Source organism: Rattus rattus, chromosome 2, assembly GCF_011064425.1.
Source record: "Rattus rattus isolate New Zealand chromosome 2, Rrattus_CSIRO_v1, whole genome shotgun sequence".
Lineage (NCBI taxonomy): Eukaryota > Metazoa > Chordata > Mammalia > Rodentia > Muridae > Rattus > Rattus rattus.
In genome coordinates, this window is record NC_046155.1 from 198,148,328 (window position 1) to 198,173,687 (window position 25,360).

Below are 25,360 nucleotides of genomic sequence, written 5' to 3' on the forward strand. Positions count from 1 at the left end.
CACTTACATCCCCGGTTGCAGGAATTCAAGTTAATGGAGAAATGGCTGGCTCGGAATAGACGTGCGTAGGGGAACACTTCCTGATCTGGCTGCAACAAAACCTGGCTTCTGCCTCTTCTTTAGGCAAATTCCTCCTTGCTGCCTAGGTTCTGGCTCACCTTCCCTTAAGAGCTTTGAACTTATGGTATGCATGCTCTTGCAAGTATTCATTTGCATGCATGTGGTAGTCCTTGCTGACCAGGAACATTGATTATCTGAGTAGCACAAAGACGAGGTGAAAAATAACAAACACAGTAAGCTTTGTAAAATGTATTCCTAAGTCTACCTAGGAGTGATGGCTACCTGGAAACCACTGAGAAGGTCAACTGTAAAGCCAGCTTTGTTTTTGACCTTTAGTTGGTCTCCAGAAACTGCAGAATGCTATAAACTAGACTCCGACTCAGAAACAGCAATGGCCTGCCACGCTGGCCGTCAGTGGGCCTAAGTACGTACAGCATCTAGTGCAAACGAGTAGAGGATCTTGAGCAAAACTAACTTCTCTTTTCAATGCCTCTGGTTTCAGAAATCATGCTCTGAAATGGCGATCGGAGGCTTACAATATCATGGAGAGCATTTCTCATTTGTGGAGGTAATAACACTTTAGAGATTAAAGGAAGTGCTCTATTGGCTGCAACGTGTTCACACCGCCTTGGAGGCTGTGGTAGCCAATGCGCCTGCTTCTACCCACTAGCACCTGCTTCCACCAACCGGAAGATGAGGGCACACAGGCTGGTCAAAGGCTTTTGCCTCCTATGTTTTCAGCTGTCACTGGGCATCGAGTTCTCTCTGTAATGAGACTGATTACCACTTGACAGGCTGAGGAGCTGTTTCATGACCTGGTTATGGAGATCATATCCTTGGTGTAGAACAGCCAGAAGTTTTTTTTTTTTTTTCCCCTAATGCAGGAGGAAGAGAAGAAGGCTGTGCCTTGGCATGCCAGAGCTGTGAGAGGCGAGGAAGCTGAGCTGAGGGGGGCGGGGCGGGGGGGTTGTTGTAAGACAGCAGGTGTGGGAGGTTCGTTCCCACTCTTTGTGCCTACCAGAGGTATTTCTGATTGCATTTTCTGTGAGTTTTACATAGGCTTCAGGGTTCTCGGGGATCACTACATCTGCAAAAAGAGCACAGTCTAAGTTGACAGCTAAATGCTGGACACCTCAATTCCCTTGTGGTGGGAAAGTAGCTTGCCTCCGGAATAAAAAGAAATTCATTGTTCTTGACAGCTGCTGGCATGAAGCGGAGAGCGTGTATGTTTGCCAAAGGCTTCATGTAATGAATCCTGCTAAGAATTCATACTGACTGAGTGTTTTCTGTGCCAGCCACTGTTTAAGGTACTTCTACCCTCACAGGGATCCTAAGAATGCCCAGCAGTATTATTTCCACTTTACAGATGAAAAAACAAGTGTCTAGGGAATGTGGTTCCTCATGCACACCTATAAAGACACCAGGTAGCAGCAGAGAGGCTCCCCTTGGCAGCACGTTAGCTTTGAGAGATGGTCGCCATAGCACAGCCAGCTCTTCAAGTCTCCAACGTACTGGGTAGCTGTGGTGGTTTGAATGAGAAATAACCCTCTTGGGCTCATGTATGTGAACACGTGGTCATGAGGTCATGGTGCTTTAGCTGGCAGCTTGGGACCTTTAGGAGGCAGAGCCTTGTTAAAGGAAGTATGTCACTGGGGGGGGGCTTGGTGGGGCTTGATGATTTTATAGCTTATACACTTCCTCTTCTGATGCTCTGCCTCCTGGGTATGGGTGACAATGTAACAAGCCAGTTTCTTGCTCCTACTTCCATGCTGCACCTTTCCTGCCACAAAGGGTTCTTATCTCTCTGGAAACATAAGACAAAACAAACTTTTCCACCCTTATTCCTCATCCTTTCTTCCTCCAAGTCAGGATCTGGAGGAGATGTGGGAATAGAGGGTCAGGAAATCGAACAAAAATATGTAGCAGGGGGATGAAGAACTGGGGATAGCCACTGGAGGGTCCCAGATACCAGGGAAACGGGAGGCACCCAGGACCCAACGGGGATGACTTTAGCCAAAATGGGAAGAGAAAGGGGAGATAGATCCTGTAGAGACCTCCTCTAGGTAGGGCCTCTGGTTGAGGGATGGGGCCATCCACCCATCTCAAAGTTTTTAACCCAGAAATGTTCCTGTCCAAAGGAAGAACAGGGACAAAAAATGGAACAAAGACTGAAGGAAGGGTCATCCAGGACTGCTCCAGCTGGGGATCCATCATGTCTGCAGACACCTAACCCAACTGTTGCCATGGTTAAGAGGTGGTGGCTGGCAGGAACTTAGTGAGGCAGTTCCTAAGGAAGTCCAGCCAGCAACTGACCAAAGCAAACGTGGATGCTTGGAGCCAACCATCAGACAGAGCTCAGGGAACCTGGTAGGGGAGCTGGCAGAAAGACTGGAGGAGGGGAGGGGGATGGCAACCCCATTCGAAGAACAACATAAGCTGGCCTGTCCACCCAGTTCTCCAAGAGTCTAGACTTCCAACCAAGCAGTGTACCTGGAGGGACTCATGGCTCCAGATACATATGGGGCAGAGGAAGGCCTTGCCTAACAGCAATGGGAGAGGAGGCCCTTGGGTCCAGGGGAGGCTTGATGCCCCAGCTAGGGGGATGCCGGAGTGGTGGGGCAGGAGAGTGTGGATGAGTGGGGGAGCACTCTCATACAGGCAAAGGAGAGGGTTGAGGGTGGATGTGGGATGGGGGCTGGTGGAGGTAACCAGGAAGTGGAATATCATTCAAGATGTAAACAAATGGATGAAAAGAAACCAAAACCAAAACAAAACAAAACAAAAGAACAAAAAACAAAATAAACGTTTTCCTTAAGTTGTGTTTGGGTCATAGTGCTCTGTCGCAGCAACAGAAAAGTAACCAATACAGTTGCAGAGAATTACTCTGAATGCTTGATCTTCCTGTCTCTACCTCTTGAGTGCTAGAGTTACAGACTTAATTACACCACGTCTGGATTAGAAAGGAATTTCTGTGCAGACAGCTTTTAGAGTTCCACTGTTGCCTATATCTGTATGTGAGCCATGAATGCAAATTTAAAGTCTTGGTAGCCACATTACAATAGTCATAAACAAGTGGACTGGTTTAATGTTAAAATGCCGCATGTAATTGGCACAAATAGCACTAAGAGTTTGTGTTCGGCCTTTGTACCATGTCTTGTAAAGTGGCCCGTGCATGTAAGGGCACTTTCTGTCTAGGATCAACCATGGTTAGGGCAGTCCTACTTCACGGCTTTCTAGCCACGTGTGGCTGAAGGCCACGTGATACACAGCGTGGACTGCGCTGTCCTCGGACTGTCATCCCTTTCGTTTGTCTTCTGCAAGGTCCTCTGTTCCCAGTCTCCCCCCCTCACTAAACGTGACACTGTTTTGTTGTTCTTCCTGTTTCTCTCAGGGTGCTTTAGCTGCATCATTTCCCCCTGTGCATCCAGAGAATTCCAGGTTATGCATAGGAGAAGCCCTACCTATACACCTAGACCCATGCGTCTACTTCTAAACAGTAGTTTAGAATGGGGTTCTATAGATATTTCAAAATGGGGATGGGTGCAACTAAGGTCTGTACCCCCACCATTTCACAACTCGCCTCCCTCATCTGCGCATGCCATGTATTCTCTCAGCTGAGGACCTTCATCTTCCACTTAGAAGCCTGATCCGAGTCATTTCCACCTCTTTCCAATCATCTGGTGTGTGTGGGAGCAAGGGGGAGGGTTTGTCCTCATGATGTATCATCACCCCTTCCTGGAGCTGTTTTCCCAATTCAGGCTTATAGATAATTATCTATGCTCATAAATAACACTCATCCGAACCTTCTCATTTCCAATCTATGTTCTACCAAGCATGGTGTGTATAGGAAGATAAACTGAAAATAGACATCGGTCACTTCTCTCCTTTAATCTTCCAGTGGATCCCTATACCCTTCAGGGTAAGGGCCAAACTCCTCTCCATGGTGGACTGGTCACTTCAGGGCCAGATCCTTACTCATCTTTCCTTCTTCCATTCTGCGCACTCTATACTTTCCAGCACAATTTTATTCTTGACAAACTTCAGATGACCCAAAGCACCAAGGTTGATCACCCGGCAGGGTTCTTCTCTCTCCTCCTTCCTCTGCTCACTGCAATGTTCACCTCATGGACTCAGCATCACCCTTCTAGTCTCACACAAAAGTCTCTGCCTAGCCCTGGGACAGGTACCCTATTACGTCCCTGTGTGACCACGCATACATACAATGCTTATAACTTTCAAGGTATATGAGTCCAGATATCTGATGTGTCCTCCACATGGATTCCCAACAGGAAGTTTCCTCTCCTACCTGACAATCCAACAGCTCCCCTGAGGTAGAACTCCTTGTCCTCCTCGCCTTCTTCATCTTCTGAAGGCAGAGTTCGAGATGCTGACTCCAGGTCTCGACTCAGGTCATAATCGTGGTCCCATTCCAGAGGGATGGAGTCCACGCTGGCTGGGGTATCTCTCCCTGACCGCTCACTCCGGAGGGGCTGAGGAAGGGAGAGGGAGGGGTTGGAAGAAGGCTGTGGGGAGGGCATGCCATCTTCAGAGGGGTCCTGCCAGTGTAGGTCTGAAGGAGCCATGGAGTCTTCGAGATCTAGCTCTCGGTCCGAGAGGTCATGGTCATCTGGTAGCTAAAAGGGAAGTCACAACTCTGTTACCGCAAGGAGAGGGTCTGCCTCTTACTGCAAACAGGTAAGACCATCAATAAATGCCAGCATCCTACTGACCACATGGGGTCAACCTTAGCAACAAATACAGAACTTTCCTGATTGCTTTCGAAACTCCTATGTATTCATCTATTTCAGTGTCAGTCTGGTAACCTGAGAATATTATTAAAACCTCCTCCAAGGGACCATTATAGGAAATTTAATAGTATTATATTAAAAAATAACAAAGTATATAAATAATGGACCAAGTAGCACGTCTCCAATTCAACAGGCACACGATGGCACATTATACTTTTGAGTCTACATGCTAGACATAAAACATGTTTGCAATCTCGGGAAATTCCCAAGTGTTTGGATAACAACAGCACTCGCTGTTGATGAGATGAAATTGTGGGGGCGAGTAGGAAAAAAAAGAACAGAAGGGAGTGATTCATTCAAACATTACCTCACAAGCTGAGCAATTGCTCAGCTTACTTCCTCTCATTTCTTCTCGAAGCTACCTCATATCCCATAGAAGAAGAATGCTACCAAGTTTGCCTAGGTCGTTATGGAAATACATGATCCCTCAGCAAGTGAACAAAACAGCTGTCCCTACAAGATAGTGACTATGAATAAATCCATTTTAAAGTTGGGCAAACTGAGGTGAGGGAGGTAAGGCAACTTGTCAAAGGTTATATAGATAGCGGAATCAAAGCGTGCAACAAACCCAGATGTTCCTCTGGACTCTGGACTGGTGACTGTTATTCTAACTAATCCCACATAGCCAATTCTCTCCAGTCATGAGGGGCGGTAAGGGGGGCGTGGATGGGGAGGGGAACACTCTTATAGAAGAATGGAAGGATAGGGGGCTTATGGACAGGAAACTGGGAAAGGGAATAACATTCGAAATGTAAATGAAGAAATATCTAATAAAAAAAAAAGAAAGAAAGAAAAAAGAAGCAAGTGCTACTTACAGGCAGGCGGATCAGTTTCTTGTGGTATCTTTCCACACGTCCGAAGACCTCCTGGCAGTAGCGTCGGAGTTCATCCAGCTCCTCCTCGATGACAGCAGCATCCAGTGGCTCGCTCTTCTCTATCAGCTGCTCTCCCTGGGCAATGATCTGCTCGATCTTACTGTGGTTCAGTGAGATCTCCTGTTGGAAAGCCTAAGGGTGCAAAGGCAATGTGAATGTTACACATCTCAAAAACAATGTCATACAAAGGTACACGTTTCTCTCAGTGTCAGAAAGACAACACCGGGGGATACTGACTTATTGTAAACAAAGATAAGACAAGGACAGAGCAGTTGTTTTCTAAAGTAAAAGGTCACGTTAAAACGGAATGGGAGTCAGATATGGAGCCTTTGGTGATAAAAATTTACTACCACAGTATGGGTGGAGGATAACAGAGAAATAGTGACAACCATCATGGCATTAATAGTGCTGGTGACTCCTGGTAAAAATATATGATGAAAAATATATGATGCACGTAATATATGCATCCCATGTCACATGTACAGGAAGGGGGGCACAGATTCTCATGATTCTTTGGTTGTTTTGTAACATAAGCATCAAAACATAAAGATATACTGATTTGAAAAGCAAGGGATCGGGGAAGATTATTCTATAAGGGTCTATATGATTTCAAAGATAGATATCATGGGGACAAGTTTCAAGTGACAGATGTTCATTCAGTCCAAGAATAAGTCCTGGAATAGTTTAAATTGCCCGCTAATGAGAAAGACTGTAAGGAAAATGGAGGATAGTAATGCTTTCAAGATTCTTTCAGAATCTCAAAGGAATTCCAAATACCAATTGGTGGAAACATCTTGTTGAAGTGTTGGAATACTGATTTGCTTGTGAGATTTGCTGAGACAGTTGTGTAGGGAGGGGCAGGGAGAAGCACTGGGCAGAACTTTAGAGTTTATGATTTTACAATTTATTCCATCTTTTTTTTTTTTTGCTTCCCTACCCCAATTTATTCCATCTTAATAAGGTGTAATATTAAGGGTAATTTCTTTTGTTTCATCATAAAAACAAAAGTTTTTGGGCATTGTCTTAGATACTGCGGTTTCTAGCGTTGTGGAGAGAAATCATGACCAAGGTTATTCTTATAAAATAAAGCATTTAACTTGGGGCTTGTTTACAGTTTTAGGCTTAGTCAATTATCATTATGGCCAGGAGTGTGGTTGACACACATGGTGCTGGAGCAGTAGCTAAGAGCTATATACTCTGATCTGCAGGTCAAGAGAGAAAGCCTGGGTCTGGTGTAGGCTTTTGAAACCTCAAAGGCCACCCACAGTGACACACTTTCTCCAACAAGGCCACACCTAGTCCAACAAGGGCAGACATTCTAATCCTTCTAGTCCTTTCAAACAGTTTTGCTTCCTGATGAAGTATTCAAATATATGAGCCTATGGAGGCCAGTCTTACTCAAACTACACGGGTACTGTAAGTATTCCTAAAAAGGAAACAAGCAAACCAACAAACAAAAACACAACAGTGGAGTATTACAGGAGATGATTAAGTGGTATCGTTTATACATGTATGATATCCTGGGTTCAATTCTCAGCACAAGCAAATAAATAAATAAATAAATAAATAAAATAAATAAATGCATACATACATATACGTTTTTTTGAGACAGAGTCTCATGTAGCATAGGCCAGTCTCAAACCTGATATATAGACAAATATAATCTTGAACTCCTGATCCTCCTGCCTGTAAGTCCCAAGTGCTGGGATTACAGAAGTATACATCACGTTACCATCTATTTGTTAGTGTTGTTTTGCTTTCCTTTGAAGCAGGTTCTCACAGTGTAGTCCATGCTAGACTGGAACTCACTCTCCAGAAAACTTCCTGTCTTCCTCTCCACAGTGCTGCAAAGGCATATGATCCTCCACCCATCCAGATTCTCTGGAGATATGTTGTCAGAAACTGTCTGGATCATGATTAAGTTTACCGCTCCCTTTTTTTGCACATCTCTTCTATGAAGGTCTCTAGCTACACTGAGTCTCAATTGTACAGTGAATGATGTAGCCTTTACAATCAACTTAGCCTCCAAAAATGTGGACTGTGTGGCATGAAATCCCCGAAAGAGAACGTAGCATTGTGAGCCAGCAAAATGGCTCAACAGGTCAAGGTGTTTGCCACCAAGGATGGGGACAGATGGGGACTTTACTCCTGGGACCCACATAATGGAAGGAGAGAACCAACCATAAACTGGTCTCTGACCGCCGAGTGAACACAGCCACATATGGACTTCCCTGACTCCCACTGCATACAAACAATAAAGGAAAGTAATTTTCAAAAATAAAGCACATGAAGGTTGTACCTTCTTTCCCCCTGGAAACTGGAACCACCTAAATTCTCTATAGATCTTGGACATAAGTAATCTGTTAAGCAACAATGACAACAGAAATCCCTAACGACAACCAAGCTGATATTTTTTAAGTTTTTATGTTAATTGTGGATTAGAGACATTTTAAAAGATTTCAACATTGCCAAGTATCGTGGCTCACACCTTTAATCCCAGCACGTGGGAGGCAGGGGCAGGCAGATATCTTGAGTTCAAGGCCTGGCTGGTCTACAGAGTAAGTTCCAGGACACTCAGGGCTACAGGGAGAGAGACTCTGTCTCGGAAATTAAAAATCAAAATAAACCAAAATTCCACATGTTTAGTATCTTTTGGTTATTTTCCTGTTCACTAAGAACTAAGTTTTCAAAGGCTCGCTACTCAGCTCTACACAAAAGGATCTGCAAACCCTCTCCTTTCCAGCATTCTTCCATACTGATAGTTTGCAGAAATAACTGACTCATTACCTTGAGTTGCTTTATTTTAGCTTGAACATCGCATTCAGAAAAATGTTCGATATTGGTGAGCTGCAAATCCATCTCCGTGAGCCAGACCAGAATGCTGTCCCGTGCTGTCTCAAACTCCTCACGCTGGCTAATGAAATGCTGGGAGGAAGAGGAAGGCATTAACATGTCCGCAGTCACACGCTGACACGGCCCAACCAATTCTAACCTGGGAAGTCAACACCTCACAAGCATGGAGCACCCTAAACTGTCCTCATATCACTTGCCCCTCCATCTTCTCCTGCCATTCCAACTTCCACTGTCCCTAAGAACATGTCTCCCTCGCCAGGGTTTATCCTCTAGTCCCTAAATTATGTGACAAGGATTAATCAGAACCTTGAGCCTGCGCAAGATGGAGGTGACCCGCTTCTGTAAGTCGTCCCATCTCTGGTTGCCCCCATGGGCCATCTGCCTGAGGCTGCAGGCGGAGTCTGTGCGGTTCTCTCTGGCCAGGCGCCGGTACTGTTTGTTGATGAGCTCTAGCTGGGTCAGGCTCTCGTGGACCTGCCGCTGGAAAGCCTGAAGCCACAGGGAAGTGAATCAGTGTGGGAGAGATCCTTGAAGGTCATAACTCAAAGGGTTATTACATCTCTTGGTTTTCATACTGCACAGCCAGGGAGCACAGAACCAGACCCAGCAGATGGACCAAGAGCCAGCAAGAAATCACAGAACTGTAAGGAATGATTGTAGTTATAAATAAATACATAGAAAAGCAAAATGTATGCATATATACTGTATATTGGTATGTACACACAAGCATCACATATGGAATGTGTGCATACATACATAATGTAGCTTTTAAAATGATTAATTAAAATAAGCCAAGTGTGGAGGTACAAATCTGTAATCCCAGGACTCTGGAAGCAGCAGCAGCAGCAGCATCAGGAGCATCAGAATCAGAAGTTCAAGGTTATCCTAGGCTACCTAGGGAACTGAAAGCCAGTCTGGGCTGTTGGGGGTTGGTCTGGTGCTGCTATATATTCAAATACTAAATTCTGTACCCCAAGATCTGGCTGCCTCACTCTGTATGAGTGAATTCCCATGTACACTGGACCATCAGCACGTGTCTGAGTAAAATGCCCCCCAGAACAGACTGCCGGAGCAGAAATGACTGGACAGACTCAAACAGAAAGTATTTGGGAAGCAGAGTTGGGGAAGTAGCCAGTTTAGCCATTAGAAAATTAGATGAGGGGACATGTTCCAGTAATCGTGCAAAGCTAAATGAATAAATCCACAGGTTGGAGGCTGGTCATATCTATATTAATAACTGATAGCTTATTAAAATCCATTTTACCCTGGGATAGATGAATCCCTGTCTTGAAAAACAAAAAGAAACACATAAAATAAATAATAACTGGGAAGCAAATCTTCCTAAGAAATCACTACAAGAACATATACATGTGTTTACATGTTAGATCAAAGTGTTCTCAAGATTTCCATATCCATACTGAGAAACGATATGTAAAATGGCACTGTGCATTTGTAGAATATGTAATTTCTTCAAAATGCAGAAATCACCTCAATTCTGGTGTCCATTAGGAACGAAACTAAAACCATCTTTGGCAGAAGTGCCTCTAATGTAAGCCCTTAACCCTGCTTTTAAGAAAATCAGTTTAGTATAAAACATAAGTAACTTTCCATTTAACAACAGCAACAACAAAAGACACTGCAGTTTGAAGAAGGGCCTTTCTTCTCTGCTGATGAACTGGTCAGCTTTCATAAAGGATGCCAGACTTGTTATCCTGGCACAGTGCATGGATGCTCTGCTCTTGAGGACACGACATAGAGTGGAAATTGTACAGATGCTAGCACTTCCTTCTATCCCCACTGCAGGGCCCAGCACTAACCAACCAAACACCCACACAAATAAAACACAGCTTCACTCTAAACACACGCACCAGGCTTTGTGGCTGACTTCGATCCCACACCCCAACCCAAATGTTAAGAATGGTTCACTTCGTTGGCTTTTCTGAGCATCTCACGCTTCAGTGCTGTTTGGATCTTCACACTGCTCACAGGCTGGCACCCCTGCTCTAGCAATGATTCACCTTCTAAGAGCTGCTTTCAGAACACCCATCCCCACAGGTCGACCTCAGTTCTAAAGAAATTAGGAGGTGCAGAAGGAGGTTCAACTTCGTTGTTAGAGTACATCAGAACATAGATCTGCCCACCCTGAAGGTACAGCACGCGGGGCTGGCATCCTAGCATGCCCAATGTCCTTCCAGACATTTATGTGACTGAATGAATGATCCTTAGGCAGAACTTTGTTCCTGTGACATTTTCTGTCTGCAAGAAAATTAAGTTTAAGACTAATGATACTTGGTAGAAATCAATTATTTCAGTGCTGGCCATCTGAGTCCAAAATAGCATCAAGAATGATCCCATACAATCTGCTTTGTAGTATAAGCCAATTATGAGAGGTTTTAACCTTTACAAAGCAGAGCACTACAAGGCATAGGACAGGGTCACTTCCACCAGCACTGGAGTGACCTGGATTCCTTGACAGTTTACGGTGGCTTTTTGCTAGAGAAAACATTTTTTAAAAAAAGATATTATTTAATTATTTTATATATATGATGAGCAGCTGTCTTCAGACACACCAGAAGAGGGTGCTAGTTCCCATTACAGATGGTTGTGGGCCACGATGTGGTTGCTGGGAATTGACCTCAGAACATCTAGAAGAGCAGTCGGTGCTCTTAACCACTGAGCCATCTTTCCAGACTCCTAAAGAAAACTTTTTACACAGGCATTTTCTTGCTCTAGATTTAGTGGTCTAGTTTCACATGGGTCTGTTCAGAATCACTTATTCCACATGCATCAAACACTATTATACCCAGAGAGTTCTCCATCAAGGATTCAGATCTGTAAGTCAAACGAGAATGAGAAGAAATTTCACTTTTAGCCCAGTAGCTCAAGGCTTGGTTCACTGATGTCACAGGAGAAAATCGAGTCATTTATGGGTTTAGCTGAAATGCTAGCTTCATTTATAAATGTCTTGAGGAGAGCTGAGGAAAATGTACCAGTGGGGCACAGGAAAGGACTATTTAGAACATGTCAGGACCATTTACAATGAGTTCACAGGCATGCATGTGTTATCAGTGTGTGTATAGAATGGTTTGTTCTATCTACACCAATGTCTGTGGGAAAATCAGTTACCCAATGGTTGGGGTTCAGGTTGTCACAGAGCTACAGAGTGGACTTGAGCTTGTGAAGGCAAGGGGCCTTTTACAAAGTGATTTAATGATTCCTTCCTAAGAAATTAATTGTTGCCATTTTCATCTCTTGGTAATTTAAAAGCCTCGTGGCTCAAGGACAATATTAGTCTCTTCTGCTCTATTAGATATTGGCTACAACAACAATGTTCTGGCCAATCCTGGGGCCAACTGTATGTTATAAATGATCATTATCACTCTTGTGTATTTGATCATTTAATTCTTTGAGCTAGCATACATTTCTGTACATACATGGCAACATGATTTTCTCTCCCTGCCTCCAGTCCCCACTGTGTCTCACCTTCCTGTCTTGCTGGCTTTCCCATAATGTGAAAGAACTGAGAGAATACATTTACAGGTAGATTTTCATATTATAAAAAGAATCATATTTCAATCTTAGAAGACATAGATGAAGAATTCTGAAATAAGAATAATGCCAGGGGAGCTTGGAGAGAATTAGGAACCTTGTTTTCCGAGAGAATTATTTTCCCTTCCCCTCTCCACTTTCTTTGCTATTTTTCCTCATTCAGACAAGTTAGCCCAGGCTAGCCGTCAATTTGAGATCCTCCTGTCCCAACCTCCTGAGTGCTGGGATTATGAGAATCTGCTACTGTGTTTGGCTGATGTTTTTATTTATTACCATCTTATTTGTAATTCTGATAATCCTCAAATAAAATCACTACCGTTCTTTGTCTACTCACGAGGCTACCCGTGGCTACAAAGCCATTTGCCAGCTATTCGAGCAGATAACATGTGGCACATTAGTCAGTTCATGCTCTGTGGCACCAGCTACCAGCTGGCTAGTCTCACAGCACAATGAGCAGCTGAACATTTGGCAGCATGAATCACCTCAAACTTCTTCAGCTCCTCCTTGGCAACTGTATAGAGCACCCCAGAAGAACTGGGGAATGCAGCCGTCCTTTCTGAAATCTCCAGCCAGTCTTCAAAACGAGAATAGTCATCCAGAAACTTCTGCCACAGTCGCCATGTCTCTTCAATTCTGCGGCAGAAGATGGAAGAACGCAGCCATTACTAAGAAGACTGTGGATGTTCAGAACCCTGTCTGATGCCCTCAGTGGGATTAAGAGTGCCCGGACAAGCAACTGCTGTGCAAAACAATAACAGCTTTGACCCAAACCGCCCAGGGAAAGAGACAGACAACTGTGGGAGCTAAAATAAAACAGCTGTTGGTTTCAAAAGATGCCTTGCAGCTTTCAATTTGGAATTAGTCAAAACCAGATATTAAAATGCATTTCATGAACAGCCCTGGTGTGTGCACACGAGGTTAGAAACCCTACGTGTAAACACTGCTTTTTAGACCAGTGCATTAAATAAAAGTGAAGTTGGAGATCTCCTTTAAGGCCAACGTCAGACTCAGAGTGATTTATAGTTAACCTTGACAGGTAACGTGGAGCTTTTAGGACTGGCCAAAGATCAGTATAGTTTTGTGCTTTAGGTCCCTGAGGTTCAGGCCATTGAGATTTTTGCCATTGGCATTTTTGAAGAGCTTAAAAATGTTTATTATTTAATCAATAGAGTACAGAAACCAATAGGTTTCATTGGAATGTTCATTTTTGGGCATGTGTGCCAAGAGGTTTTCTACTTCCTCCCCCATGGCCCTCTCACATTTCCTCTCACTCTTGCTGTCTCCCTTCTCTCCTAAATACTTCCTCCTCCATTGCCCCTTCCCCATTCTCCCTCCCCCACTCTCCATCCCCATTCCTCCTCCCTCTCAACCCTCCCCATCTCTTTCTTCTAGAGTCCTTCCTCCTCTTAGTGCCCTTGTGACTTTAATGTCCTATGTTTAAACATGTATGTCACCTATACATTTAAATCTAGATTTCTAAATCTAGACCCAGGGACGTGAAATATTTTGTCTCTTTTGAGTGTGGATTATTTCATGTAATAACATGAAGAGTAGAATTTAATTTAATTACAGTTACCTATCTGTGACAACAGATTCAATAAAGTCATACTTATTTCGCAAGGGAAAATTTAAATTTTTCTATGTAATATTTAAGCTGTTGGTTCCAATATAAATTGGCTTTTTATACTTAGATTACTTTATGCCTATTTATATGCAATTATATGTAGATAGTGATGATTTGGGGAGGTCCAGGCTATTTCTGGACTTTTTAACCAATGGAAAACAGTAAACAGTAGATACAGTGGGTGGAAAATGGATGGAGCGTTTCCGGGTTGGGGCGTTGTTTGTTGGTGTGTTTTGTTGTTCTTTTGGTTTGGTCTGTGACTTCCCATCCCAGCTCACTTGAGTCTCCTCTCCATGGACATGGCACAGATGTTCCTCCACCGCCGGTCCAGGTTTCGTGTGGCCTGCTGGATGGAGTCACACTCCGCGTCGGTGGCGCAGGCGTCACAGTCATGCAGCAGGACCTCACACAAGTTGAGGACAGAGGCGACGCCTGTGCTGTGTTTCTCAATGTCTCTCTGCAGCTCCTGCAGGGGATTGAAGTGTGCTTTACTGTGAAAGCCTGCGGATGTGGATGAGGGGGCTCTGGCCACGCTCACAGACTGATCTGTGACGCTGCCGTACTTGGCAGTGGTTCATTTTCCTGAGTGAGTACGTTTCCCAAGACTTATTTATGACATCCTGGAAGCTCAAGGTACAATCTAAGGAGATGGATCTGGAAAAAGCCCATGCAAGATTTGCCAAAACACAAACTGAAAGATAAAATGGACTGCACTGGGGGCTGGAGAGATGACTCAGCAGTTTAGAATGCCAACTGCTTCAGCCGAGGGCCACAGTTCAGACCCCATTACCTGTATTGAGAGGTTCACAGATCCCTGAAACTAGCTCCACGGGACCTAATGCCACTTCTGACCTTTGTCTATATCTGTAGACATACAGACACACACACACACACACACACACACACACACACACACACACACACACACTACACTACACAAAGAGTAAAACTGGCTTTAGTAATGAATGGTAAAAATAGATCCTGGGTTGGGCTGTGGGAATGGTTCAACCGGAAAGTGCGTGCCACACCAATGTGATAACCTGACTTGAATGCCCAGAAGCATGTACACCCAGATGTTATAGGTAGCATGCACGTATAATTCTAGAGCTAAGACAAGATGGGAGGCAGAAACAGGAGCATTTCCAGAAGCCTGTGGCTGGCTAACCTGGTGGACACAGTAGTAAGCAACAAGAGGCCCCGTGGCAAACAAAATAAGAAGTGAGGACCAACCCTCCACATGTATGCTATAGTGCACACATGCCTGGGTGTACACACACACACACACACACACACACACACACACACACACACACACACACAGGGGTGGAGAGGGAGACAGAGGGAGGGAGAAAGGAGGAGAGAGAGACAAAGAGACAGAGAGACAGAATCTTGCCCTGGACTCTACTGATACATCACACTCGTTCCAATGGATTAGTTAATTCAGTGTGCATGCATCTATGAGCATCTCCCACCTCAGAACTGGATATTTAAGCGTTAGAGATCTGCAAGCACACAGGACAATAGTAAGAAGTACTGTGGCTTAAGAAACTGAGGTTCCTGGTCAAGAGAACATGGGCCACATGGCATAGCAATCTCCATCCTACCTGCTGCTCACTCAGTTTCTTCTGTATTTCTTCAGAGTTACAAGAATCGTAGACTATGGGCTTGGCCAGCTCTGACTCCATGTGGGCCAGCCAAATCCTCAGACTGCCCATGTTCTTATCCAGCTGCTGCACAGCCACCAGGGTCTCCTTGAGCTTCTTCACCCTGCGGGCAGAGAATTGGTGAGATGGTGAAAGGCGTTGATCATGTTACCCTCGTATGCAGAAGTGAGTGCTGCGCCTAAAGCCAAATTGCATTGGCCCTTCCCGGCTCAGCTCCTTACTGGCAGTGTGACTCTGCTGGGTGTCTTGTTTCCTCATTATATAGAATGGGACTCTTATAGACTACACGAGGATCAATGATGTTTAAATAACGGTGCGCTCAGTGAAGGAGAACATTCAGCAACTATTCACAACTATTATGTGCAATGCTATGGTAAGTATTACAGCAACCCCACAGCTTTCACAGGACTCAGTCCTGCAAATAATACGATTTATATCGAAGGAAGCAAGAGGAGGAACACCCGTGAGAAACAGTCTGGCAGGGTACTTGACGGCCCTCACAGAAACGTACAGAAATGCAGTTCTAAGTTCTACACATGAGGGAGGAGATTATACTGCTGATTAAATTGGTAGGTAGAGAATGGAAGCAGTGTGTGGGTGTTGGTTGAGAAGACATTTTTTTAAATTTCTCTTTTTTAAAAAAATTATTAGTTTTTTTATTTATTTACATTTCAAATGTTATCCCACTTCCCTGTTTCCCCTCCAAAACCCCCTATGCCACCCCACCCCTGCCTTACTGCCCTAGCATTCAGAAATGAAAGAGGGGAGTAGGGAGATGGCTCAGTCAGCCACCTGACCTGAGTTCTGATCCTTAGCACCACAGAAAAAGCCAGATAGTGTAACCTGTGTCTGTAAATCCCAGTGTTACACAGAGTTCTCTGGACACAGGCAAAACACACACACACACACACACACACACACACACACACACACACTCTTACACAGAGTTCTTTGGACACAGGCACACACACACACATACACACTCTTACACAGAGTTCTCTGGACACATGCATGCACACATGCACACATGCATGCACACTCACAGACATGTGCACATCTACACACACACATGTACATGTGTACATACAACAGAGTTTTTTTTTTTAAGAAAGTAAAAGACTAAGAAAGTATAATGTTGACCAGAGATAGGATGCTCAAAAATGAGAATCAGTTGATTTGAACAGGTACTTATCCCAGGTTTGTCTCTCATCTGTCCTATGGAGTCTGACCCTCCAGGGATAAGGCTACAATGCTAGCATTTTAAACAAATGTGGTTCTTCCAAAGGCCGACATTGGGAACCACTGCTGTGCTATACAGCATTGTAAACAATCTGCAAAGAACTGAAGGGAGGATCCTATGTTTAACAGAATTCAGGCTGTCTAGGATGCCTACAGTAAGGAGCTGTAGTTGATTTAAAGGGGGTTATTTAGTTACACTGATGTGCCTATGTGAGTTTCTGTCCACTATGTGCATGTAGGAGTTAGAGGGTTGTGTGAAGGCCCTATGTGGTGCTAGAATCAAACCCAGGTCCTCTGGAAGAACTGAAGTGTTCTCAACCACTGAGACAGTCAGTCTCTCTCTCTCTCTCTCTCTCTCTCTCTCTCTCTCTCTCTCTCTCGTCTCTCATTCCTTTATTCTTCTCTCATATATAATACCCTGACCACAGTTTCCCCTTCCCCCATACCTCCCAGTTCTCCAACTCCAACAATCCCCCTCTCTCTCATATCCACTTTTCCTTCATTCCCTTCAGAAAAGAGCAGGCCTCCCAGGGGTTATGAAGGGAACACAGCCTAAAGAGTTGTAAGAAGACTACACACAAGCTCATAACAAGGCTGGAAGAGGCAACTTAGGGAGAGACAAAGGGTCCCAAGAGCAATAGTCAGGGAGCCCCCACTCCCACTGTAAGGTTTATCACAAGAATACCTCGTTATTAGACCAGAGCATACATGCAGAGCACCTAGCTCGGACCCAAATGGGCTCTACAATGGCCATAAAGACACTTGGTCAACTATGTTCAGAGCAGTTTTACTAATAATAGTCAGAAACTGGAGAGACAACTTAGATGTCCCTCTACTGAAGAATGGATAAAGAAAATGTGGTGTATTTATTACTCACTGGAATATTACTGAGCTGTCAAAAAAAAAGTCACCATGAAATTTTCAGGCAAATGGATAGAAGTAGAAAAAAATCATTCTGAGTGAGGTAACCCAGACCCAGAAAGACAAACATGCTATATACTCATTTATAAGTGGATATTAGCTGTAAAGTAACAAACAATTATACTGTGTTCCACAGATCCTGGGGCCATCTCTTTTTAGTCCTGGTAATTAATGACTTGAAAGAAGTAGGCACTAAGGATGAGGACACAAGCCATGGAAATTCTAGAAGAATCTATTTTAAAAAACATGTAAACAAACATAGTTCCTCATGGGAAATAACTGTATGACATACTTAGATGGAGAAGAAGAATCCAATACAGAGGAAAAGGAGGAACAGTGGACAGATGCTATAAATATCAGCAAAGATGTAGAGGAGAAGCCAAGGGCATCTATTGGGATAGTTCTGAATGAACTTCCTCCTGGTGGGTGGGGTATGAGCAGGAGGTTGGGGTGGGAAGGGCCATTTTAACTTCATATTTGTCATATAATAAGAATTGATTAGGAGTTCCTATCCCTGTTTAGGCTCTGGCCTGAATGACTGTATATAGACTACTCCCCAAACTTTATATATATAAAGTTCAGTTCTCTGCACAGACCACCTCCTGGTTCAGGAAACATGGGGAATTTACAGGAACTGCTCTTCCTATAAGTAATAAATAACCGGATAAAGAAAGTGCTTAAATGTCAAAGTGGGCCCCACTGAAAAACGATCTTCTTGAAAAAAAAGAAATGTCAAGAGCCACATGCTGTCTAAGACTATGGGATGCTAGGGATTTAAAGCAGACCTTCAATAGAACGTTCTGTGATTCACAGCTTACACTTGATGCCCCATCTCTATGACACCGTCGTGCTAAGTAAGTTGCTGTCAAGGTGGAGCATCGAATCACCCCAAGGTGCTCTCCCGCCACGTGCTGCAGCTCTTTGGCTCCTTCCACACCCACCTCAAGATTCCTCCAGGCCAGAAGTCACTGCTCTGAGGAAACATTTCATCATTAAGGTATTTCATTTTAGAATATTGATTTATTTTTAGTTCCTTAAGATGGATGGAAGTCATCATTTCCACCGTCACAGTGTCAACAAATCAGAGTGCTTGTCTCAAATGAAGCTAATCCTGATGGTACAGTTACATCTTTTGGGACGATTCCCAAATCTCAACCTCACACGCGTATTCTTAAAAGGATTTCTACCCTGCTCTGGGCATCCTTCAGTTGCCTGTAGCTTTTTGTCTAGAGCTGGAGTGCCAGAAGATTTTTCCTTTCCATGTTTGCATGCTGTCCACTGGTCTCTCATCTTTGTTTGGGTTCTGTTTAAGGATAAAAACCCCAACCTCAACTTTGGTTATTCAATACTGAGTAGTTAGTCCCAAATCATATACATATGTGTAACAGTATATTGACTGAGCAGGCTGTATTGTATTTAGGAATATATACCTGTGTGTGTGTGTGTGTGTGTGTGTGTGTGTGTGTGTGTGTGCAGAAAGAAAAAACATGAATTTGAAACAGAGCAAGGAAAATATATGTGAGATAAGACAGAGGAAAGAAGGAAATTATGTAATTATGTTTTCATTTTTTTTAAAAAGTGAATAAATAGTATTTTTAAAAAGGTGGTCAGCTATACATGTTTGCTTCCATAGGTGCATGTGATTGATTACAAGTATTTGGTGATAATATCTATACACAATAACATTTTATCTTTTTTTTTCTTTTTTTTTTTTTTTCTGGAGTTGGGGACCGAACCCAGGGCCTTGTGTCTTTAGGCAAGCTCTACCACTGAGCTAAACCCCCAATCCAACATTTTATCTCTTAAAAAAGTACTCTCCAGGTTGGGTATCTTAGAAAAAAAAAAAAAAAAATTTGGGGGAAAGTATGATTTTAAGAAAAATTTATGTCTATATTGCTAATCTACTCTGTTGATAAAGAGTAACCATGTGTTACATTGCTTATCAAAACTTAAAATTTTACTCAATATAAGACATCCTTAATTAGTTTTATAGGCAGAAGTCAAGATTGGTGCTGAGCATTTCCTTGGTATTAAGTTTGAAATGTTCCAGAACTTTGAAAATCATTCCTGCATGCTTCAGTCATTCATAAGACAAAATTTCCTTGGGTAGTTAAGGAATGACATCTTTATAATGGCTACTGATGGTGGTCTCAGGAAAAGCAATGAGTGACCACCGTTTGATCTAGAATTTAACATAATGCAGTGGTCCTCTTGGGCAGGGCTGAAGAATGACATGGCACCAAGAAGTCTGTCCTGTAGGGACCCCTGGAAGAATCCTCCTCCCTCTCATGTGACTAACTTTGTGCGTTGGTTGAACCTAATGAATCAATTGTCCATTCACGGAATACTACCACACAAGGAGTGCATGCATATCGTTCACAGATGTGATCAAAATGATCCAGAGCACAAAGGATGTGAGTAACGCCATACTCTACCAGGCCTGCAGAGTTAGTGGAAGGACTCAGATCCTGTAAAATCCTGAATGAGGGTCCAAGGCAGTGTGGTTGGTATGCAGTGTCCTAGGCTTTCCCATGACATGAAATGCTCATTCATATAGTCCATTAAGGGACAACTTCCTCTTTCAAGCTAATACAAGTTTAGTAGTCAATGGGTGAGCGCTTAAGTGCTTGTCCTTTATAAGTTTCAGGAAAAGTATATTTTTTTCACAAATTGCGTAATGCATTATATGTATATTGGAGGGAGCAGAGGCGAACATGAAAAGTGGACTGCAACACCTCATTTATTTGTAATAGCTTATTAAATCTGGTATTTTCAGACATTGTTCTTGTTTGACAGAAGAAATATCTCATTTTCCTCCATTATTTCTATGAAAGAAATCTTTAATATATCAGAATATTTACTTATTCACTTCACTTTATTGTGAGAAACTAAGCAGTTTGAAGGCATTCCTTGGGATGGCATCCAGGTTTTTAATAGATGCCTATACCTGATAGGCATATGCAGGATTTAACAAGCCATGATTAATTGGTAAATCCTCAAGCTTATATATGCCCTTTGGGTCCAAAGCGTATCTCAGTGCTCTTTCAACCTTCTTGAGAATCGCTGTGTACTATTGAATCTAACTATCCATTCACATTAATTCTACCACACACAAATGAGAACATGTACATGTGTAGTATAGTCATACTTATTATATTAATATATCTAATATCATATATACATATGCACATGCACTTTCCTTCAAAATAATTGGTATGTCACTAAAACCAAAACAAAAATAGATTCAGAGTCTAAATATAGTTGGATCAAAATTGCTATTGGTGAACTACAACCCACCTAGTGAGAATCTGATGCAAGAGTGAGACAATACAAAAGAAAAACATTACTAAACCTTACGAGAAAAACCTGCTATCCTGTGGAAAGAACTCTGACTCCTAACCACAAGGGTGCTATTGTGACGCTACATGAAGTAAATCACAAGCTCAATATTTTGCTGTACAATAGCTAACGTCTTTGAACCTAAATTATAGCATCTGCATATTTTTATAAAGACTTGAAGTGCCTGAATGGCTCAAGGGTTGACCAACAACACAAACAAAAAATGTTTTTCTCAGAAAAAAAAAATCCTCCCTTACATGTCTGAAACATACTTTTAATTTACTCTAGAGAAAAGCTGGCTGCAAAGCTGTAAACAGGCTCCAGCTAACTTTCAGTTTGGTCCAGTTCAAGAGCGGTGGTGGCCTTGTTGAATCTTTTTTCTCAATTCCGCCCGGCCTCGACTGGTTTACTTTTCTTTGGCATGACATTTGGTCCCGACACAACCCAACACTCAACCTTTTGCACACTGCAAGAAAATAAAACAACACTAAAGAGCCCTGGTCTGGCGGCCCATCTCCTGGAAGCACTCACGTCTATTTAATGTCATGAAATGACCCAGATTGAAAAGAGCCCAGTGTCTGTCCCATGAGCTCCATGGAAGCTCCAGAAAGCTATGCCTAATCACAGATCACTGAGACATCTCAGCCAAACTGGGAGATTCAAGTCCCACTGCCGTCGCCCTGCCATCCTCAGGGCACGCAAGTCCTCTGCCACCACCATGAAGCTGCCACTTGCAAGAATCCGGCCTGCAGAGCAGAGAGCTCAGTCCTCAGGCAAGGAGAGTTTCTCCCCTCGTCTAGGCCAGAAGGATGGAAATGCTCTTGGCGGACAAATGGTGCTGGTTGTCTGTCTGTTAACATGACACGGGGCAGTCACAAGTGGTCATGTTTCTATCTAAAACCCACATTCATGAGCATGTGCCAGGCTTGATCTCCTGGAATGTAGGCCACGAGGGTAAGAAGGGAGAAGCTCAGTGCACCTGCTGCAGAGCAGGTTATAGATCTAAAGGAAAGAGTCCTGGAGACAGTGGCGGCTGTAGACACGGCGTACTGGCTTTTCCTCGTCGCTGCTGTCGTTGCCAGCAAAGCGCACTTGGAAAAGACCAACGAGTTGTATGGGAAAGTATCAGCAAGACCTCCAGAGGACTGGCTGCAGATCGCAGCAGCAAACAGAAGTACAGATTCTCCTCTCGCGCTGGGTCCTGCTGCAGCTCAGTGGTGCCTGAGTAAAAGAGAGGTCTCAGCTGCTAGGGAGAGAGCCAGGATTCTCTAGTGGAAACATGATCTCGCGTTCCCTGTCAACAGACTATCTGATAAGGGAAATAATGAGAAATATTTACTTCTCCTTAATGAACTCGACCTCTGTCCATTTATAATGATGAAAAGCAGTCTACCACATTATTTTTAAGGCTTAAAAAGTTTCTTTTTGATGATTTAAAGGAGACTATTTTTGTAATTTGGGAATTTTCGAAAAGTGCTTGAACATACAACAAATATGAAAACTACACAGAGTATGGGCTGGTGATGTGGCTTAGTTGATAGATTTTCTTGCAGATCAGTGAAAACCTTTGAGTTTGTCCTAAAGCAACACATGAACTGGACGTGAGTGGCATGTCCATCGTGCTCAACACTGAGGTGAAGGGGGAGGTAAGAGGATCAGAACAAGGTCATTCTTGATAACATACAGAGTTCAAGGCACAGCCTAGATAAATGAGTTGGGGCCAGTGAGATTTAGCAGGGCGGGTTGCAGCTGAGCCTTTGATGGTCCGAAATCCACCCTGAGAGAAGAGACCACCTTGGTAAGTTGTCTTCAAACCCATGGGGTGTCATTACCCTGCCCCACACTACAGAGTAAAGGGAAAAGTAAAAGTAATTGATTTTCAAAAAACCTCCAGAGGTATGTGTACCAAACTCTGTCTGTTTGGTGAATCCACTTTTCACAAGGAGGGAGTCATGAGGACTAAGGCAGAGGAATAATATTGTTAATAAAGGAGCTGAAAACAAAGTGGAGTGAAGTTATCAAGCCTGAGCTTAGTAAATAAGGAAACAGGAGGCAAACCGGTGGTTAGAGGCTTCTAGGAGGGGGATCTAAATGGCCATACTTTGGACACAGGACAATTAGGCCTATGGATCTGCTTGAATCTCAGGCGTACTTAGAAAATGGATACTAGGCTGAGGAGATGGTTTCTTAAGAACACTGGACTGTTCTTCCAGAGGTCCTGAGCTCAACCATCTGTAATAAGATCTGATGTCCTTCTTCAGTGTCTCACACACAGTGTACTCATATTCATTAAATAAATAATACAAAAAAATTAAAAGTAAAATAAAGAATGATGCCATAAATCCATACAAGAGTTTCCCCCAGGATTCATTGGCATGATGCTACTTAGTGGGTGGACTCTTGAGACTACAGTGTAAAGTGCCCATGTCTTACCAACATACATTATTGACCAAGTTTGTTATATATCTTTGGGGATAGTAAAAAGAAAAAAAAAAGACAATATCTATGTGTCCTTACCTGAAAAAACCATACAAAATGTATATAGGATAGGACTTTGAGGGAAAAGTCACCTCTGTGTAATGCTAGCTGACAGTTGAGCAGACACTAAGCCAGCTGCCTGAACAACTGCAAAGGTTAAAGCTGATCGGAAATATTTTTGGTATAGTGTATCTTCCCTCCCATCATCATTACGACATTGAGATCTATGAGGAGAACTTTTAACTGGTTTAATGGAATTACATGGACATGTCCATGAGTCAGAATCTGACACATCGCTCCTAGAAATCCCCAGGGTGGCAGGACCCAGTGGGAGGTCTCCTAAAGTGGGCCTTTAGAGCACAATGAGGTTTCAATTTCTTCCTGAAATAAAGATTTTTATTATCATCTTTGGGATACCTGGGATTCGAGACTACACACATTGGGGATTCTTGAAAACCACTGTGCATTTCAGCTGTAGGCTAATTCCTAGGGGGAGGGTATTTTGCCAGTATGTCCCCTGGAGCAAGGAGCCTATCAGCCTTGGTTTCACCCCTTTCCCTTGCATGCACTGCCACCATACACCTGGGGGAGGAGGCCTTCCCTTCCAGGGGCATTCACCTCTGGGCTCACCACCAGTCTTGTGACTTCCAGGATCCTGTACAGGCTACTAATCCACCCACCACTGAGCCACACCAGTGACTGTTCCCGAGGGCGTGTGATACATACAGGAGTAAACAAACATCACCTTTTAGCATCTACATCCCAGGTGATGGAAGGAGTACCTACGCCATGTTGGTTTCTCTGTTACAGTGCAAAAATACACAGGCATCTTTGAGTCATACCCACACTGAGTGTGATGTCCCAGCATTCATGCTCTCCCTTTATGGCTTCCAGTCCTTTTTATTCACAGAGTAGCCTGGTTACAGAATAAATGACAGTCTGCCTTCCAACACAAGGCACAATTATGGTCAACTGTTGTGGTTGAGCAGGAAGTTCTGCAGTGATGAAGTGAGTTTATTTTTGTGAATGGGCAGAAGTGACAGCAGTCAGCCACCCTCTCGTCATCAGGCCACATAAACATCTATTAGTGTGCTCAGCTTCTTCCTCTGTCACAGATCAGAGTCACTTCACAACATCAATTCAACGGCAGATTTTCTTTCTCACATAGCTGTTGGAATACCCATGAAGAAGCACTCGTTTGTATACCACTTTCTCTCTCCTAAATTCACTGGAAGCTAATGAGTGTCAGTGCATGGAACAGCAGCGATTGGTGTTGTTACCTATAGAAACTCTGTGAAAAGGAGTTAGGTAGTTCATTACCTTTAGCTCCATGGTTCCCAACCTGTGGGTCGTGAACCCTTTGGACCTCTTTATCTCTACATTTGCATTAAGGATTCATAATGCATAAGCAGGATTGGTGCAGTTGGTGCAGTAGCAGCACATAATTTCAAGGGTTGTTACCATGAATCCATGAACTGCAGGTGCTAGAAGGGTAGAAGCATTGGGAAGGCTTGAGAACTGTTGTCTTGGTTTGAATATGCCTGCCCAGCAAGCGCACTATTGGGAGGTGGGTGTAGCACTGTTGATTAGGTGTTGGATGTGGGTCAAGACCCTCATCTTAGCTACCTGGAAGCTGGCCCTACGACAGCCTTTCAAATGAAAAATGTAGAATCAGCCTCCCTGCACCATGCCTGCCCGGATGCTGCAAGCATGTTCCCCATTTTGATGATAGTGGATCGAACCTCTGAACCTGTAAGCCAGCCCCAATTAAATGTTGGCCCCATAAGAGCTGCCCGGTCATGGCTGGTTCAGCCACAGTAGTAAAGCCCCAAGACAATTATTACATTGGGAAAGCTAAGAACCTACTTTAGCTGAAATGAATGAGAACAAACAGGAATTACATTCCTCCTGCAGACCTGACCCTGACTTCCTTACTCCTTCTCCATCCCT

General features: G+C 43.5%; 1 protein-coding gene across 1 annotated transcript in view; it reads right to left on the reverse strand.

Annotated features, from left to right (window-relative positions):
• The window catches only part of LOC116893527 (nesprin-1-like), a 76,557-nt gene that overhangs the window by 22,572 nt on the left and 28,625 nt on the right, over nt 1-25,360 (reverse strand). Inside the window, exons 4-10 of the mRNA XM_032895253.1 lie at nt 15,374-15,580; nt 14,048-14,235; nt 12,628-12,778; nt 8,903-9,085; nt 8,531-8,668; nt 5,684-5,875; nt 4,367-4,694 (exon numbers count right to left, since the gene is read on the reverse strand). Coding sequence (XP_032751144.1) covers nt 4,367-4,694; nt 5,684-5,875; nt 8,531-8,668; nt 8,903-9,085; nt 12,628-12,778; nt 14,048-14,235; nt 15,374-15,580 — 1,387 coding nt within the window. The remainder of the gene's footprint in view (nt 1-4,366; nt 4,695-5,683; nt 5,876-8,530; nt 8,669-8,902; nt 9,086-12,627; nt 12,779-14,047; nt 14,236-15,373; nt 15,581-25,360) is intronic.